This window comes from Wyeomyia smithii, chromosome 2 (genome assembly GCF_029784165.1).
Source record: "Wyeomyia smithii strain HCP4-BCI-WySm-NY-G18 chromosome 2, ASM2978416v1, whole genome shotgun sequence".
In the NCBI taxonomy this organism is placed as follows: Eukaryota; Metazoa; Arthropoda; class Insecta; order Diptera; family Culicidae; genus Wyeomyia; species Wyeomyia smithii.
In genome coordinates, this window is record NC_073695.1 from 191,478,738 (window position 1) to 191,499,566 (window position 20,829).

General features: G+C 37.1%; 1 protein-coding gene across 3 annotated transcripts in view; it reads left to right on the forward strand.

The window, feature by feature from the left end:
• Positions 1-15,882, forward strand: part of LOC129721102 (lissencephaly-1 homolog) — a 121,446-nt gene extending 105,564 nt beyond the window's left edge. For all 3 annotated transcript variants that reach the window (XM_055673248.1, XM_055673246.1, XM_055673245.1), the window contains 5 exons: positions 11,306-11,763; positions 11,828-12,141; positions 12,503-12,658; positions 12,721-12,916; positions 12,977-15,882. In XM_055673248.1, coding sequence (XP_055529223.1) covers positions 11,306-11,763; positions 11,828-12,141; positions 12,503-12,658; positions 12,721-12,916; positions 12,977-13,050 — 1,198 coding nt within the window. In that variant the 3' untranslated portion in view covers positions 13,051-15,882. The remainder of the gene's footprint in view (positions 1-11,305; positions 11,764-11,827; positions 12,142-12,502; positions 12,659-12,720; positions 12,917-12,976) is intronic.
• Positions 15,883-20,829: the final 4,947 nt, after the last annotated feature.

Genomic DNA, 20,829 nt, shown 5'->3' on the forward strand with positions numbered 1-20,829 from the left:
GGGCTGTAAATTCAGAAAATTTGACCGAACTGAAGTCATCTGTGGAGAAGCCTTGTCTTTGAACGACGCTGATCGATCGAAAATTTTAATCCGTCACAGCTCAAAGATTTGTGCATGTAAAGAAGCAATTTAGTACGTATGGCCAAAACCTAATGAATCGAGTCGAACCGAAATAACGACTCATCTTTACTTGTACTTGATGGTGAACTCTTTAAGGATACTTTCTGGGGCGAAATAGTCGGTTGTTCTAGGTCGAGCCGGAACGAAGGTCCACTCAAGGTTCGACGGTGCAGCAGCCGGAAATGCCCCGCAGTTTTGTTTATGCCCGAAAGCTTCGGCCCCTTCTTTTCGGATGGCCCTCAAAATAGGCGGTTATTTTGCTCCTAGGAATTTGCAGCAGCACCGATACGGTGGTTAGCAAAACACAATCAATGATTATTACCGGTCACATTCGGTTGCAACGAGGAAATCAAAAGGTTGCATAAAAAGAAAGACAAGTGTCGAGGGCCAAAACGAAAGCATAAAATACAGAAACACGCCGCCAACCTCCAACTGCTGGTTCGCGCTCCGTGTGTAGTGTTTTGATCTGTTACTCACTGCCAATAATAAGTTGATGTTAACGACCGCAAATTACAGCATCGATGATCGCCTTCGATTAAAGCAGTCAGCCGGTACGAACTCATTCACAAAGATTTGGTAACTCGACAAATCTGCCGGTTCGTATTTCCGAAAGTAAGTGACTACACGTACGTGTATACGCGCGAAATAGTTGGGTGTGAATGGTACGAACTGTGGAATAGGAGGTGCGAAATATAGCATTAATTATTATCGACTTCTCATGATCAGTGGTTTGTGCCGATAATTTTTTCAATGCTGAAGGGATGCAGTCTGAGGTTGAGAATGCGTTCCTACAATACCGATAGCATACAGTAAATAAAGTATTGTATTCAATTTTTCAAACTTGTTAGACGAATTGCAGCGAGAAAATATTGGTTTGTAATTGGTTCATTGTGTTAGATTAGATTGATTTTTTTTTCTTATTAGCCACGTTATTACAACCATGGTACTTCCCAATCTGCAATTGCACCTTAATCTAAATTAAAATTAAGCTCATTGATCAATGAGCTGCAAAGCTGCCGTTCAAAATCCAATCTGTTACAGTTCATACATCGCGATAACACTCGGTGGTCTACGCGCCCCAGCTGGGCTGAGCGTGCCGGCGGTAACTTTTCTCAGTCACTAGTTCAGTAGGGCTCGCAAGTGCAACCAGATCAATGTGTTTTGATCAGATCGTCAAGCATGCATTTTAGATATTGCAGTTGCACTCGGAATCAAAAGTGCACTTGCGCGCACCGCACATTTAACTGCAAACAGCTACTTACAGTCAAACGGATCGTTGAACCACGATTCGATGCTGACCTTGGACAATTATGGGATCTACGGAACCGGTCGCTGCACAGAACGGTGCAGGTAGTGCATGGGAGCGGGAATTTATTAGAACCCTCTTGCGTGTTCTTACCCGACCCGCCTCAGCAGAGTCTGCGTGCTAAGACCTAAGAAAATTGATAGCCACATGCTCTATGAGCTCTGTCAAATTAAACGAACCGGTAAACGGCGACTGCACTTGAAAACACATGCGCTCTTCTCAACTAGGCGGCTTTTGCATATTGCACAACTTTTCGACCAACGAATATAACGTCGAAATATACAACATTGATTTGAGCTCGAAGCCCGCTTTACCATGAAACGAAGCACATTAGAAGACGCTGGAGCAAAAGAGCGAAGCAACGACGCTATATTCTTGCTACTTTATAATGGTACGCTTTTCTTGTTTATTATATCATGATACAGACGTACGCGGTTCCTAAAGAAAACGAGTTTTTCTTGGGGATGACTCTGGCCCACTAGGCCCACCTGGTAGAAGTTCATGTAGCAACGACTAGACGAGCCACCGCAGCAAAAACATTGGATATAATACCGATCGCCGTGAAGCCGCTTGAATTAGTTACCAATTTAAAGGTCAGCTCTAGAGGTGAGCTTAAAATTTTACATTATCGGTTGCATTTTCTAATAGGAAGACAGTGACATCATGGAAAAGGGTTGTTTGGCTTTTGTTGCTTACCGATTGTGGCGATAAATTCAAACGTTTGCCGCCTCCTGTTCTTTGTACGTGAGGGCAATGAATTGAGATGATGTAGTGTAGAATGTATCATCATTAGTCGAATAGTTGAATGCTAAGCGGCTTGAGCAACCGCTTGTAATCATAGATACTACTAGGTACTAACATGAAGCAGCATAGAACGTAATATGTACACGAAGTCTCCACAAACGATAAGAGGTTGTCAATTCATTTCTCTCATTTCAGTTTTTTCCTCTTTTTTAAGAACTTGGTGTTTTGTTTATTAGAAATCACCTTTTTTATTATATTCGAGGATTCACCTTAGACTAAAACCACGCTACATGATCTGAAAATACGCAAAAATTTGATCGAAATTTCTGATTTGAGTTTGCACTCGTAATTGGCTTAGAAAACTGAGTATTTCTCACAAATGGAGGTTTTTTTAGACTTGAGAGATATTTCCTAAAAGGGTTTGTATGCATTTTGGCATAGGTTTAATTTCAAGCATCCTAGCCTTAGCTTAGGTAGACTGCCCGTAGTTGCATTCCGTGCTTAGTTAAATCAACAAAATTGTAAAATGAACCAGATGAATGGTACTTGGGACTAGCATTTCATTCTTATTGTGCAATTTTCACTTGTTCACAATACTTTATTCAATGGCCAACAACGACGCTGGCCACGACCAAAAGACAGTACTATTACTGTTCAGAGAACGCGGGTTCCACTGCATTTCTACAAGCATCACAGGATAGGAATTATATTGAGAGAAAAGGGCACAGCTTTTATTTTTTAATATTTTTAGTGAATCAATAGAATTCTATGAGCGCGAAGTGTACTTGTTAAGTGAAAACAGTGCGGATGACACTTTTGAGCATTGGGTTGTTACGAGACACATTTGAAAACCTGCCTGTAATATGACGTAAATAATAAATCCAACGAGGCAATGTTTACGCTAATATTATGCAATTTAGCAATTTGGTCAACTGGTCGCTCATGAGCGTTTCTATGTCAAATAATCTGAAAAGTTCGCAAAAATTTAGTCGACCAGTTTTGATTTGAATGGAACCCCGCACACGTGTTTGGCTAAGCAAACCGAGCACTTTTCACTGATGACTATTCACTTTCAAATGGTTGTACAGAAAAACTGTCCGAGAATTAATGACGTAAGCAAATATTGGGGGAGGGAGTTGTGTAATTTTCTTACGCTGTCTTACAAGGGAGGAAGGGGGGGCTGAATTGATTTTCTCACATAAGAAAAACATTATTAATGCAGCTGTTCAAATAACTATGTTCATTACAGCGTGGACGGTAAAATTCATGAAAAGGAAATTACGAAGTAACGAAGTACTGTGCTTGCTTTATAATGATAAAACTAAATTAAAAATCTATATACGCTGGGAGTAAGATCTTACTAGGGGGGAGAAGGGTATCAAAAAATCTTACGATGCCTTACAAGGGGGGGGGGGTGGTTTGAAAAGGTGGAAAAATATGCTTACGTAATTATTGAACGGCCCCCAAGGAAGAAAACGCTCCAAAAGATTTAGAATAAAATTCTGAAAGTAATTTTGAAGCGTCCTCCTTGGTTTGGTACACTCGAATTACATAGACTTACTGGTGTTGAAACATTAGAAGCTATGTCAAATAAAATTATTAACAATATTCGACAAAAATCGTTGCAATCCTCAATTGCCACCGTAAACTCTCTTTATAGCCAATGAGTTAGCAATTAAGTTAGTTGTAAGTTTACTTCCCCTTTTTTGACAAGTAGGTTTAAATCCCTACGAACGATAGGTCCTAATTGCGAAAGCAAACAAATCTTAACAATTAAAATTACAAATTTCTAACAGTGTTGAGAAGTCACCATTTGTGATTGAACACACATATTCATTACTTACTAATATTTATCATGAATACTTAAGCTACTAACAAATTCCCCCCTTTAAAAAAAAAATAAACAATAAAAAAATTCTAACTTAAAAAAAAGATCTTTTGTGAAAGATTAACTCCCTAAAAAAACATTTAATTTCGAAATACCTGAAATATTGTATCTTGAAATCGTTGATTGTATAGAAAAACTGAATGAGAATGAGTTGTAGGTAAAAAAGTTACACCGTATTTTTATTTTTGATTCAACAAATTTAAAATAGGGTTGATTTTTCCATTTTTTGAGAAGTTTTGAAGTAATAACGAAAGAACAAAGCAAAGCCATGGTGCCACATTCCGATTCGGTACCCGACCTTCTGTTTTTTTATACGCAAACTTCGCAGCTGACTGTTTAGTGTACAGGACAATTCCGGGGCTAGTGCAACGATCCTACTGACCACTGTACAGATGGCAAAAAAATTGTTTTCTCTAACTATTGTACTATTGAAATTTGTCAAGCCTTGTTGAAACGCAGATTCCGACCACTGATTGGTCGTTAAATACTCGCTTTCCTTAGCACGGTCGACGGAACTATATATCTAGCTAGCCGGAAATTAACTCTTTGGGCTATGTGGGAGACTGTACCTGCTCAAACCAATCATTTCACTAGTAGATGACGACTAGTACAGTCCTAATTAAGTAGCAGCAGTAGCGGCTTTTCAAAAGCTTCCATATTCTGACAACACAAACGTTTTGTAATGTTGGCAATCAAAATATGTGGGTCGTAAAATTTTCAGTGTGAAAACAGCTTTTCACTGTGTTTTAGAAGAATGTGTTATTCCCGCTGTCGCAAATAGTACATAGATGCGATCAGTATCATATCCGATCTTAGAATAAACAACAAATTGCTCTTTCAAGGAAAATTAAATACTTTATTAAAAAGTTAACAAGAGGAGCTCCGCAGCCGCAAGGGTACAGAGTCCGCTTGGTAAGCGGGTAGTCGTGGGTTCGAATCTTAGTAGAATCAGACCATTTGGTTGCTTAAGGACTTTCAGCATGGGTTTATTCTCAGGTTTCCCACCACGTATCCTTCATTCAATCTGGATTCTACAGTACCCCTGTTGACTCTCCTCCTAACAAAAATAAGTCCCTATTACAAATAAACTGGTGTGATGAAAGTTCTCTCCAGGGAATTGTAACTAGGCGATATTGTTAGGATGGACAGAGGCTCGGTATAGTAGAGCAGTAAGCATGAAACGGAAAGGTAATTACACACAAGCACTGATATGAATGATAAGCGTATCACTTACTTCAATAGTGTTACCGCCAATATTATGAAGTGCGGAGTACAGAAAACACCTGGGCGATATCACAATAGATCTGAGCTCTGGTTGCAGTAATGAATGTCCACACAGAAAAAAAAGTTAATATCTTGTTTATTTATTACACTCCACTCGAAATGTTGACAGAATATTGTACCTGGTTTACCGGGAATGCACAATTTTTAACCTGTCAAACTTGTAAACAAATATATGCAGGCAATGATATACATACAGGTGAGACAAAAGCGGCTGAGTTGGTTTAGTGTGATGCAGAATTCTGTCGCAGTCTCCGTAAGATGTGTGTAAAATGCTTTAGAGCATCTCGCAGCGCATTTGTAAACATTGATGACGTAGAACTCCAAAAATCTAATAAAGTAACACAGCAAACTTAGTACTTTTCGGTAGTTTTTTTTTAAATTTTATCGCCAGTTTGTCTTGTTTTGGTTGAAAATAATTTCCTATGTCGTTAAATTATGCGTCCTTAAAAATAAGGTAGGGGCAAGACACTATTGATATATTTCGAAATATATTCAATATTGAATTAAACTAAGTATGTATCGTTGCATTTTTCGTGCACCTCTTTATTTATATCAAAGTTTGTTGATTCTTCATTATCGTCGGTGTGATGTCAGATTTTTCATAAAAATAAAGTTGTCTAGGCCCCAGGGATTTACCATATTTTTCTCTAATAATACAGGCATCCAACCTTTGCCGCACCTTACAACATATATATCATTGAACTAGGCTTATTGCGGCTACGATTAATGCCAACTAATTACCAACCGCGCCATATTGATATTTTTGAAACTTTTTATAATCTTGAAACGAAAATCGAATCGTCGTCTGACTAACAAATAAATTGAATATCCAAAGTTGACTTTGATCTATCTCTGTATTGAAGAACACGGCTAGATTTTTTTTCTGAAAAACTGAGTTGAAACAATCCAATTCATTTTTGCTAACAATGAGATCATTTGTGTAAGCCCGTACTATTTTGATGGCGCATAAATTTTAAGCGCCTATGATCTCAAAATGAACGACAAAATTTCATGCGCATATGCTTGAGAGCTACAAAACCTACCAAAAACCCCTCCTTATTCCTTATCTTTCTACAATATCACCATCAAATAAAATCGATTGCACGATGATAACCAACACAGGTGAAATATTTCTCCCGCGACGAGAGATTTCCTTATTAAAAAAAGTGGCGTCATGTTCTGGTGTGTGTGCAGGAACGGCCCAACAAATCAACTTATTACGGTTGCTATCAAGCAATGAAAAGTTGATTTGGACTTATTGTGGCAAGTAGCAGAGCGCAATAATGCAACCAAACTTATTGCGCTCTTAAAGAGGTGATGCCAGCTGCTTATAGTGTGCGGTACTCTTTCCATGTGGTTTTAAAGTAGTTTTATTGCCATTCTTATAATTGATTCAATAAGCTTGGCAAGGGTGGGCCACCTGGCTGTAAAGCAAACTTATAGCGCTTATTAGGAGGTTCTGATAGTATTTTTAGTTTTAACAGCAATTTTGCGAAATTGGTCATGAAAACCGCTAAAAGAATGCAATACGACTTAAATTGTTACTTGGGGGTGGTGGTAGCAGCTTCAGTGGTAGTTGCAGCGGTACCTCTCTTTTAATAAACAGCTGCCTTTGTGCGGTAGCGGCAACATCAGCGGTACATACATTGGCCGGCACTCCTTTCAGTGCAAAGCTCTGCCGTATTTTGGCAACACACAAAAATTTTTTGAGAAGCTGGCAATCATAATCTGCCAGTTGTGTTTAGTTTTGCGTGTGAAAACCAGTGCTGAGAAAATTCACTGTCATGATATTCAAAAGCAGCGGTTTTCAGCCGTCTTTATATTGATAATCATACTACCCATGCGACCGTTGATATTCATGATACCAATCAACCGATGAACACCGTCAAGATAAACTTTATCACTCGTGTTGATATTTCGATCGTCAAAAATGAAAATCATATCAAAATAGTGAAAATCAAAATTAACCTTATTCGACCATTTATACTGTACTGGGCAGTGTACAGCGTCTGAACAGATTTGTACTACTTGGATTGATAATCACCGAAGCTTCTTTGAATATCATTACGAGGCCTTTGATATTCATTTCACTGTTCTGTCATTGAATATGAGAAATGATATTCATGCATCGTCGCAATGAACATAGGTTACTGAGTTGCATCAGAGAATAAATGTGCTGACACTGAGATTAATTCAATTCATCTACTCATAAATAAACATTGATATTCTAAGGCACTGGTGAAAACAGCTTTTGTTATCTGCTTCCGAGATTTGGTAATATTATTCCAAACGCCAAATGTTTGCAAGATTTTGAAATATTTTGCTTCTTCCATCCAATAAAATAGATGATTCGATGCCTTCGTCATAATTATATTCACTTTAATTCTCGCTGTCAGAGGTGCAAAATCTGTCCACATGGTATGTGGATGGCCCAAAAAAAAAAAAAAAACGAAAACATAACGCCAACCACCAATTGTTCGAGTTACTCGAAACGAATACGCAATGTTGTCACCCCAGGATATATTTCAATATAGAAAAAAAAGCAAAAATTTATGGTATTTCTTCAAAACCCATTTTCAAGTTAGACAAGCATCTCTAAATTTTCGTGTTCGGTTATCTATATGAGGTTCTTTCAAACAAATTTATTCGATTGGTCATCAATGACATCTTCAATACAATGTAGGAAGCGCGTCATGGCAGAAGTCAACCTAGGATGAAATATTTTGCAGGCTGGTGCTTTACAATACGCCCCAAACCGAATACTCACCGGGTCAAGATCCGGACTGCTAGGGAGTCTCTTTCCATCAGGTCTACATGTTTCCCATCGCCCATCGTTGGGTTCGATTTGATGTGTGATATGGTACTCCATCGTCCGCTCTAGCTGTGGAAGATGCGTACAAGTCTTTTATAATGATGCTACGCATCGATTCCAGAAATGTTGACATCCTTGGCAAGCTTCCTGATAGAGCGTACCGGACTGCATTTGGTTACCTTTAGCCTACATGCAAACCGCAAACCTCCACCTTCCGGTTTCTACTGTCCTGGACCTTGCGATAAGTTTACCGCATTCAAAAGTCTCTTCAGAAAGGTCATAAAAAGTAGAAACCGGGAAATTGAGGTGGCGTCTTCTGGACATCTTCTGGGGGAAAGAAGTGGCCCACAAATTTCAATGTTCTAAACTAAACGTAACCAAATACACCATAAAAAGGCCATTAGATTAATAAATTTTTCGCATTTTTTTTTTCAAATTCCAAAAAGTTTTTTTTTTTCAAAAAAAAAACCCAAGGTAGGTACCACCGAACCTAGATGTTTCATAAAGTCTAGATTTTCAAGGTTGTAACGGAGATGTCGTTTTCTAGTTTTCCTGAAGAAATCCTAATGAAGTATGACTAAACATTATTTCTCAAGAAAATAGATTATTATACTAATGTTGCTCTTTACGCAACACGTATATTGCCGCTCCAAGCATAACTGTCCCAGCGTCCATAAGGTTTGCATAGAGTATGAGACAGTCATGCTTGGAGCGGCAGTATAGAACGCGAAAATATCAAAACGCGTGAAGGCAACTTTAGTGTACTGTACTTACCAATCAAACTCGAGTAGTATATCATTTGCCAACCGATAGGATTACGAAAACCACATGGACTGTACTATTACTGAACTGGCGTTTGGTCGACTGCTATACAGTAAATATACAACTTGCGTACTATGAACAGCATCTTCTCGACTATATTTAAACTTATTCCGCTGGTATTTGAGAAACATATAATTATCAAGGATAAAGAATAAAACTGCATGTAGAACTGCAACTGCAATTATACAACTAATAATAAATGCTCTATTTCATTTAGGCACTACTGCTGTAATCGCGTAAACGCGTTGCGGTCGAATAAGCTTAAATACAACTCTTAACTATATGATCGGTAATAATAATCGAATGCAATCCGTACTGCAATAGAACCAGGATAACTATAGAAGTTAGAGCTGCAATTTATCGAAGTAATATTCTGAAAGTGAAGAAAAAGAAACCAAACATTATCGCATGCGATATTCCTTCAACCAGTGAGATTTGAATAAATGTCTTGGATGTTGTTGTTTACCGAGTTTCCTGAAATATCACAAGTCACAACAGCAAAACTCTTGGTGATGTTTGGAATTTCGATAACACTGGTGCACTCCAAAAGCTCAAACCGGAAAAAATAAAAGATTATAACTAGGTATTTAATCATTCCTGTGAATTTTGGTGTCCCTAGCCACTAACTTTTTTCAATGACTGAAATGAATTTTCTCGTAAACATAAAGTTAGAGCGACGAACCCGACGATCTCTATTTTTTTCATATCGAATTAATAAATAATTGAGAAGTAGCCACAATGTGAATACATTATTACATATAATTCATCACATACGAGTAACGAAAAAGGTTTAATAATCCAGATGAAAGAAAAACTCTGTCCTTTAAAGCATAATCTTACTACAAATGAATTCAAATGGATATTTGCACAGAACACATAAAGGTAGCTTAATATCTGTAACAATGATTAATAATTTTACTCTTAGTAGTCTTATTGTTATTAATTACAATTCAAATGAAAATCAAATCAATAGTTTTGGGAAAATATAACATCTACCCCGTATACTGATAACAATTTGCCCCGATGTCATTCGCATTATGTACATTTTTCCCTCTGTTGAGTTGTGTCATGGTCATGGCAAAAGCCCTATTTTTTTAACAAAATTCGTCGAACAGATTCTGAATTATGCACCCGGGAATTTGACCGCTACCGAAAAGAAAAAAGAAAATTTATGTGAAAAAGTCCATTCCCCTGCAACATTTTGTATTGGAGTTTCACTTCAATTAGAGCACTATACAGGGCTTTGTGACACATTTTTCAGTGAATCTGAGTAACACGACGCACGCTATCGCTCAAGTTCAAGCATTAACAGTTACGACTACTGAGTGGATTCCTCCTAACTCAATGTCAATGTCGAACCATCTCACACCTAGATTGAGCGTACCTGCGAATTGGAATGACTTTGAGGAGATTTCACTAAAGACTTTGAACTTCACTATTATCAGAGCAACGGACTATTGTCAAAGCATGAGCCCTGAGCTAGACCGTGTTGGAGGGACACTTAAGTTGATAAACGAATGTGAATCCGAAATTCCAACGGATTTACGCCCCATGCACCGCAATTGGTTGCAACATCTTTACTAATCACTGCTAATTAGAAGACTTGGGTAATATGGAAAGATGCATTTTGATTGCTGCAACAACCCCTAAACACAACGTTAATGGGACGCGCAAATTAGAATGTATGGTGGCTTTGATATATTTCTCACGTACATACAAACTGGTACAAATATAGCATGATGTTCCATTTTCTAAACAAAGTTAGATTATCTGTTTTATCTCCCGGATCGTGAAGGGTTATAATTTTGCTTCAAAAGTAGTACAATTTCACATAAACCACTCAACTTAGCGCTTCATGTGTTCGATCGAATGCAATCTTTCTTGTAAACAAATGTACAATTTTGCTTTATTGTTATTGTTGTTCATATGACCAACTTAATTTACTTTCAGATTATTGAACTTCATGAGAAAGGTATGCATTCACCGTTTAAGTGGATTAGTGTAGGTTGTCATTTCATATCAGGTTATTGTGTCTGAACTTGACAACATTTGCACAAGTTCTTAGGTAAATTTCGAGGCTCAAGATGTTCTCTGCCGCCGTTCTTCCTAGTTCATAACCTTTTTATTGCAGTTGTGTGATTCAATACCTTTAAGTATAGTTGCTAAAAATATTCGACGTCAGACATACGTTTTTGTTTACGGCGTTAGTTATTATATACTTCCTAGAAGTACACTGCCTCATTCGACCACTCACATTAAGACTCCATCATAACGTTTCCTGCCAGCTAAGTGACATTTTTTTCTTCTCTTATTTCTTTGTACATTGCAGTAACCAAGCGATTGCCGACTACCTAGGAAGTAATGGATACACAGACGCCCTCGAGGCATTTAGAAAAGAGGCAGATATGCCCAACGAAATTGAACGAAAGTACGGCGGCCTGCTAGAGAAAAAATGGACCTCGGTGATTCGACTACAAAAAAAGGTCATGGAACTAGAAGCGAAACTTTCAGAGGCCGAAAAAGAAGTGATCGAAGGGGCACCTACCAAGGCCAAACGGACGCCCACCGACTGGATACCGCGACCGCCGGAGAAGTTTGCACTCGCCGGACACCGAGCAACAGTTACTCGGGTGGTGTTTCATCCCGTATTCAGCATGATGGTGTCAGCCTCCGAAGACGCTACCATCAAAATCTGGGACTTTGAAACCGGCGAGTACGAACGAACCCTCAAGGGTCACACAGATTCCGTGCAAGACCTTGCATTCGATTCACAAGGAAAAGTTCTAGGTAAGCATGATGCTCGTTATTTTGCTGTTCCTTCACTGACCGGATAACATTTTCTCATCCACAGCATCCTGCAGTTCCGATTTGTCGATTAAATTATGGGATTTCCAGCAGACGTATGAATGTGTCAAAACCATGCATGGGCATGACCATAATGTATCCTCCGTCTCATTCGTTCCGGCCGGTGATTATCTTCTTTCCGCGTCTCGGGATAAAACGATTAAAATGTGGGAAGTAGCCACCGGGTACTGCGTTAAGACCTTCACCGGCCATCGAGAATGGGTACGGATGGTTCGGGTCAATGTAGACGGCTCACTGATGGCATCCTGCTCGAATGATCACTCGGTTCGAGTTTGGCAGACAAATTCAAAGGAGTGCAAGGTGCGTTAAAGAGGAGATGATGCTATTATTTAACTTTTTCAAGAGATGGTTGGTTAACATGTTTATCTGGCATGAGTTACAGCATGTCTTGGTTAGATATCATTCATATACTTTAGGCATAATTTGTAAGTCCCACAGTGAATCTGCACTGATTTGCTTAATCATTTTTTATCAATCGTAAGTTTTGGATTAGTTCTACGTTCATATAAATTATTGTATGTTGGAAATATTAGATAATCAAGAAGTAGATTATCGGTTGCAGTGCAATTCCAATCATAATAGTAGACCAGGTTATATTTGCAAAAAATAGAATTACATTAGAAACAAACTCACTGGTTCGTTACTTTGCATTTTTCTGCAGGCCGAATTGCGGGAACACGAGAATACAGTAGAGTGCATTGCCTGGGCGCCGGAATCAGCGGCAGCAGCCATCAACGAAGCAGCCGGAGCAGACAACAAGAAAGGAGCTCATCAGGGTCCGTTCCTAGCCTCTGGATCAAGAGACAAAACAATAAGGGTATGTTGCTGTTAAATCAATACTTTTGAAAAGTCGGTAATGAGCTTTGTTTCCCTTCACAGATTTGGGACGTTAGCTCAGGACTATGTCTATTCACGCTTATCGGCCACGATAACTGGGTTCGCGGTATTGTATTCCACCCCGGGGGCAAGTATATTATTTCTGCAAGCGACGACAAGACGTTACGCGTCTGGGATTTGCGCAACAAGCGCTGTATGAAGACACTTTATGCTCACTCACACTTTTGCACATCTCTTGGTAAGAATCAGTTTTTTGTTCTACTGTGACGTTTTCTAGAATATTTTCTTTTATCTGCAGATATGCATAAGTCTCATCCGTACGTAATATCGGGTAGCGTGGATACGACAGTAAAAGTTTGGGAATGTCGCTAAGCGTACATCCGCTGGTCGCGTGTTTGCGCAACCATTTTTTACTAACTCGATAGTGATGAGAACAGAAACAACCGCAGCAGCAGCAGCTGGGCAGCGCTGGTAAAATATCTATATGCTAACGACTTCAACTACAACTAACCAAAACAAATTCGCTAACATTCATCATTACACACAAGATATGAAGCAGTTACAAAAACCGAACAACATGGTGAACAACTAAAAGGACAGAAAACCAGTTTAACATTCAAAATAGAAACACCTTCTTTACTTTCTGCATTGAAGCAATGCTGATAGTTTTACTAATATGAAATTTGAAATAAAGGTCAAAGTTCACAACAGCAAAAACAATACTGAATATAGTCGTGCAACAGGAGTAGCATGTAAACTAAAAACAGCAGACATATTATCACATTATATTCTTATAATTACTATTCTTAGACAGTAGAATTCATATTGGAAGCTAAAATGCAGCATAAATACAAACAAACGATAGGCGATGAAACTTGAGTTTAGACAGCAGAAAAGGAGATAACAGCTAACGAAAAATGCCCCACAGACGATACGACACTATGCGAATTGAACGACATCAGGCGCAAAAAAAGACGAACGCCAAATAACAGAACGAACCGAAAATGGGGAATCAATTTACACATGGTTAACTGTTTGTTGATTACTTCTCTCTTGCCACATCGCGCAATTGCATGTACGGGTATCTTCTCAGTGTATCGTCTCTCCACTCAGTACATCTGGAGTGCTTTTGCTGGAAAAGATTCACCTCATTGTGGACCATTTTATGCTGCATTACTTTCAAAACTTGTCAAACTGAACTGAATGTGATTATAGGTAGCATACTATGTACGCTACAATAATTTCACTGAAAGTTCTAATATTTATAGTTTCCTGGTTCAGTATCATCTGTAATTCAACATTTACTCGTTAGTGAATTGTTTTCCCGACTTAAAACGCTTATAAGTCGTTAGGAACGTTTGTTTACCATGTATTCTGACTGATTGCCTTTTGGAACGCTGTCCTTCAATGTGCTGCGATGCTGACCCTGCAATTTACTGTTCTGTATGGTGCCAGCATGTGTTTCTTTCCGTGTAGATATAATTACAATTAAACAAAAAAAAATCTTAGGCCAACTACAACATATTTTTATCGCGAAATTGCAACCGTAACTGAACGTATTTTCGTGATTTAGTGCATTATTTTGTCACTGTTAGTTATAATAATTGCGACAACAAACACAAATAATATAGAAAACTTTTTTTTTTGTTCCATAAGTTACAAGTGAAGCTTATGCTAGAGCAAACGAGGGAGAATGAGTGATACCAAGCGAGAGCGGGTGCGTACAATAAATGCAAAACCTGTGCCGAAAAGTGCCGAGAGGAAATAGTCTTCAAAACATTTAGTCCATTTTGTATAAATGCCCATTACTAACGCCAACTAAACAGACATAACGACCGGAGAGCATCTGTTTTCATGTGGAGATAAACAAGAGAAATGAAAAGATTGAACGAAGGTTATTAAATTATTAATTACAGTTACTGCTATTAGGATAAATGAAAAAGCATACAAATTACTAGAATTCTAGCTATAGCAAGTCAAGAAACAAAACAATTGCATTATTAAGCAAACCAGATATTTGCAAGTTGATGTGAACAGGAACCCACGGAGCAAGCAAAATTGGTTCGAAACCGTTAGATCGATACTTTACACACGCTTTACGCTAGCGAACATTTCTGCTATTCGAGCCTTATATGAATTGCAACTATTACGACTCTATGACTATATTTTGAAACCAGAAAAATGTATTGCTCATAAAAAGCGAAGTTGTAAAGAATGAAAAATTCCTCACGTTATTTTTTCTAACTGACATACTCAATGTCTGAAAAGAGTATTCTGGTGAGTGTCGCGTAACCAACCGTAGAATCATAGCTTAACCCTACCTGATCGATTTTCTCTACACCACTATGCCACGGCAGCCGTCCCATTTCCCTTTAACACAATGAAAATTATAAAGGGAACATTGCTTGTTATAATTTGTCAGGGAAGCAGTTCTAATAATTTAGTCTCATGCTAATTATTTTGAGTCTTTCCCACGAAACAATGCAGAATGCGAATTATTCGATAGATTTACATTATGGAGCTAGTACACATAATCTGAACGACAAGAGTGGCTTAACCTGACAGCTAGCATCGTAGGTGTTTTAGTTCTCAATTGCTGAGCTACCGTTTCGACGAAAACGATTTGATTCTATTTTGAGCGAATGAGCAAATAAAATTTACAATCGTGACTAGTCGATCTGTATCATCCTGTGAACGGTAATGCTGTGTTGCAATTACATGTAACATAAAATAACAGCAAGTTTGCATAAATTAATTCCTTCCCGATTTGCGAGAGTTCATTAAAATAAGTGGCTATTGGTTGATTGAAAAAAAATGGAGATTTTAGCAGAAACAAACTGCGCATCATGTAATCGTTTAGAGAGAGTGCAAATACTTTTAGTTCTAATTTTTATGTCAATTGAGTTATTTAAATGAAGAAAAAGGAAATGATGCAGTAAATTCTTTTTATAACGTTTTATAAATTTTGCGATAAAAGCCTATGCCTCCAATATGTTGAAAATAATGAACAGAGAAAACTGGAAGCTTTTAGCGGCATGGGATTAGCAGGAAAAAAATATCTGAAGCATCTCTAAAACAAACAATTACTCGTGATTTACAAACAATACAAATATAAAATTTTCTTCAAACAAAAACTATTTGAGATTGGCGTACTTCTCTTTGTAAATACTATTGAAAATGGTAATAACATATATTTAAAACCGATGTATTTTGTGCTTATTGACGAAAGAAATTCGTTGCAAAATTTGTTGCCGATAGTTGCATGCAGATTGATAAATTGCTGACTTGAGAATATTGTTAGATTCTTGTTCGCGCATATTTGGCAGCCAATAGATATTATTTTGCATTCATCCCATCAGTTGCATTCATCAGCCATCAGTTTGAAAGAAATTGAATATGAGTTGCTATACATCATGATATGAACTACGAAGCAACGTTCCAACTAAAACTGAAAATTTTTTATTTGGTGTTGCAGTCTGTTTTTTATAATTAATCGAACCTATTGATATTCTTAATATTGAATGAAATCGAATAAAAAACTATACTCTCCTATATTTCAAAGTTTAGAGCTTAAAGCCGTATCCGAGGTTTTGACTTAAGTAAGGATAACGATCCGAAAAAAATTTAAAAAGATCTATAAACAATCATGTGTAATGCAACGAATAAATCATAATGTTTAGCTTGTGGATCGAAAGTAACGGAAATAGTAACAGTAACAGTACACTGTTCATTATAATTTGTAAAGTACTGAAAATACCTTCAAAATGCAATCTTAACCAACCAACTTTGGTAGAACAAGAGATCTGATCACGGCCTATTAGGCAGTCATTCTGTAAATTTTCATGAATATTGAATCTTATGCGAAAAACCAAACAAACATCAGCAGCTCCGTAGTCCCGAATAAGGCAGTAAATTGTCACCGACAAAAAACTTTTTGCTGCACCGACAAAGAAACTTTTGCTGCACTAAGAATATTGTTCTCACCTAACCAAGGATTTCCAAGACTATCTTACAACGCTCCAAGTTTTCTAAAACTGCTAGAACTGTGCAAGGTTAATTTGGAGATAATTTTTACATTTTATTCACGTTTTTACTGAACTTGTGTCGGTTCCAAGCGCAGTTTTCACGGCCTTATAAAGAGTAACCTTTGATCAGTACAGCTTGAGCTTGAAAGACCGCACATTTCGTGCTCCTCCGTGATGGATCTATATAATAGTCAAGTTGCACAAAGAACCCGTAAATTTGGGATTAATTTCACCCTCTTCAATGTACAACAATTCTCGCCAAACATGTGAAAAGGGCCCATGTACCATATGTAAACAAGCAAAATTTTCTCGTTTTTTGATCAATACAAGCGAAATCTGCTCTTACCAATAAGATTTATTGATAAAAGAATTCACTCTTTATCAAAAAATGTTATTTGTACGAGTAGATTAAGCATGTATTCATTGAAAAACGTGAAATTGTGGCTTGTTTACATATGGCACATGGGCCCTTTTCACATGTTTAGCGAGAATTCAGCAGCTTCTGCTTTCTATAGACCGATAACGACGTCGGCTAGGCCCTAACATTCGGTTAGGGGCTAGTTTTTTTTTTATTCTAGCGTAAGGGAAGGGTCAAAGTGGGGATATGAGAGTAAACCTGAGAATGAACCTTGGCAGTTATATTTTGGTTGTTTTGCAGCTCACGGATTTCTGATTTTTATATATCAGGTAAAAGAGTGTAATTTCCTGAGCAAAACGTGATTTTTTAAAATTTTATATCATTGTCTTTCAATTAGTAAATGAAAAATAAAAAATCGCTTCAAATAACTACAATGACAGTTGGTATATGGACGAACTGTCATTGTAGCAATTTCGAGCTTATTTCGAGCAGTTTTAATTCGTGATTTAAAAATTGAATAACAACGATAAAATTTTTTTGAAAATCACGTTTTGCTTAGAAAATGCAGCTCTTTCAGGTGACAACTTGATATAGCTAAGCAACCCAATTGGATTGTTTAGCTATACCAGTTATTTATCGTCTGAAAAAACTGTATTTTCTAAGCAAAACATGATTTTCAAAAATTTACTATCGTTGTCCTGCTTATTTTAAATCACGAATTTGGTCCTAAAGTTTCACTCGGTTTTCTGATTTTTACGTATCAGCTGGAAGAGTGTAATTTTCTGAGTAAAACGTGATTTTAAAAAAATATTTATCGTTGTCCTTCGATTTTTAAGTGAAGAATAAAAACCTGCTCGAAATGTCTTAAATGACAGTTCGCCCATATATCGTACATGGGCGAACTGTCATTTAAGACATTTTACGCAGTTTTTTATTTGTTATTCAAAAATCGAAGGACAACGATAATTTTTTAATTACGTTTTGCTCAGACGCATATTTATACATAAAATATATAAAAAAACTGGTATAGCTTTAGGACACAATTTAAACTGCTCGAAATCGCTACAACGACAGTTCGCCCATGTACACACGCTCGGAAATAATAACTCTGAAATGAGTAACATTTGACGCATTTTCGTAAAAAGTGGAACAACTCTTAAATTGAGTAACTCCACAAATACTCAAAACTGAGTAACACTAGGCGTCTTTAAATGAGTCATTATTACTCAAAATTTGAGTACGATATTACTCATTTTTTGGTACAGTTCAGTTTCATTACTGGCTAGAAATCCGCCACGGCCAATAAACGACATCAATAATTACCTTGTAATGAAAGTAAACAGTTATATTGCCTTCTGAGGCGCACACAATTAAAAAACATATGTCACAAACTGAAGCACATCGTAATCATCTTTCTAAATGGACGTCGTTATAGAGTTCTCCAAGTGAAAACTCACGAACACTACGACACGGCCCGGTTTACACTGTATATTGAAATTTGTGAGAGTGTGAATCAAACTCGGTAGTTTTTTTTCTCCCTTTTAGATGACAGTTCTCACAGGTGACAAAAAATTATTACAGCTAACAAAGAAAAATCGAATACATCGCACTAATACAAACGCGCCTGGAGAACTCTATATGCGACGTTACTCAGAAAGAAGTTATATGAAGGGAACCCAAAAAGTGAGTCAAAGTTACTCAAAATCAAAAAGGACTTCTACTCATTTTTTGACGTCTACGAACATCGTTCTAAACTGAGTCAGAGTTGCTCAGTTTATGAGTTATTATTTACGAGCGTGTACGTCCAGCTATCATTCTAGCGATTTAGAGCGATTTTTATTCTTTAAAAATATGAAGGACAACGATATGAAATTTTTAAAAATCACATTTTCCTCTAAATTACACTCTTTTGGCTGATATACAAAAATCAGAAATCCGTCAATAGCTAAACAACCCAGGGGATTGATGTGGCTGTCAAACTGCTTACATTTTCTATCTACCACTCATTGATTCTGGTAGTAGCGTTTCTGGTACCCACTTTTTAATTGGTTTGCCCTAAAACAACAGATATAGAGTGAACGTCCAATAATTGCCATTGACTTTTTTTTCAAATAATTGTTTTCATAAGTTAAAAAATTCAAGACTTAACATTTGTTTTAGTACAATGTGCACTTGCAATAAACAATATATTGTGTGTAGGCATTTTAAGTGAAATTTTGATGCCACGATGAATTTATGATTGGTAGACAAAATTTTGACAGCAGAACTCCCCTGAAACAACTCAATTGGGTTGTATAGCTATTCACGGATTTTTGATTTTTATACATTAGCTAAAAGAGTATAATTTTCTGACAAAACGTGATTTTTTTAAATTTTATATTATTGTCCTTCGATTTTTAAATGAAGAAAAAAAAAATCGCTCCAAATCGCTTAAAGACAGTTGGTATATGGGCGAATTGGGTTGTTTAGCCATATCAGTTTTTTATATCATCTTAAAGATCTGCATTTTCTTAGTGTTGAGTGATTTAAAAAAAAATTCTATCGTTGTCCTTCGCTTTTTAAATCACGTTTTAAAACTGCTCGAAATCGCTACAATGACAGATCGTCCATAGAGCTTTCTACGCCAGATCTCACCAATACAGGCTTAGTCATGTATCCTTATAAAATCGATTTGTTTTCAACCAAAAAATCAGCTGATATTCAATTTCGAAAAATATTCCACTTATGAATCCCAGTTCATTAGTGTTACCCGTTTAAACAAACTTTGTTTTAGTGGAAAAATAGATGAAATAAGCCTAAAAATCGGCTTGCAACTTGAATAAAAGTTCGGGGCAGGAGGAAATTTTTTGTTACCACCAGCGTATTGATTATTTGCAACCAAAAATAAAACTTGTATTAGTGAAAACGGCCACTAATACTTGCGCAGATAGGAAGGTACCAACTGTCATGGTAGCGGTTTAGAGCGAATTTTTATTCTTCGTTTAAAAATCGAAGGATAATGATATGAAGTTTTAAAAAATCACGTTTTGCTCAGAAAATTACACTCTTTCAGATGAAATATAAAAATCGGGAATCCGTTAATAGCTAAACAAACCAATTATCATTGTATCGATTTCGAGCAGTTGTAATTCTTGATTGAAAAATTGGAGGACAACGAGAGAAATTTTTTGAAAATCACGTTTTGCTTAGAAAATGCAAATGATATAAAAAACCGATATAGCTGATATAGCTAAACAACACAATTTGCCACCCACCAAACTAAAATATTTCAATATTTTAGTCGAGAGACTGGCATCGCTGGCACAAATAAACACATCATACCTTTACTTTGTTCTATATGTTCTTTGGAATGTCAAAATGTTGAAATGATTGTTTTTAGCATTGGGCGATACGACGGAGAGTATCGATACTTCAGTATCGATACCGGAAGAACCAAAAGTATCGAGATACTCAAAATATCGGTCAAAAAGTATCGATACCAGAAGTATCGATACTATAGCTGAGATCATTTTTTGAATTTTTGATAAATACATTTACTCAGGGTGGCCACTCTACCGGAAAAATGGGAAAAGCGGGAAAAAGCCGGGAATTTTAAATCACCGGGAAAAAAATACGGGAAAACCGGGAAATAGGCTTCACGCCGGGAAAATCATCCTCCTTTATGTCTGCCGCTTTATTTGTTCAACAGTTTCTGAGGAAATGTCAACATGAGACCCTGTTTTTTTATGTTTACCTAACTGGCATGATTCTGCCGGATAGAGGAAAGCT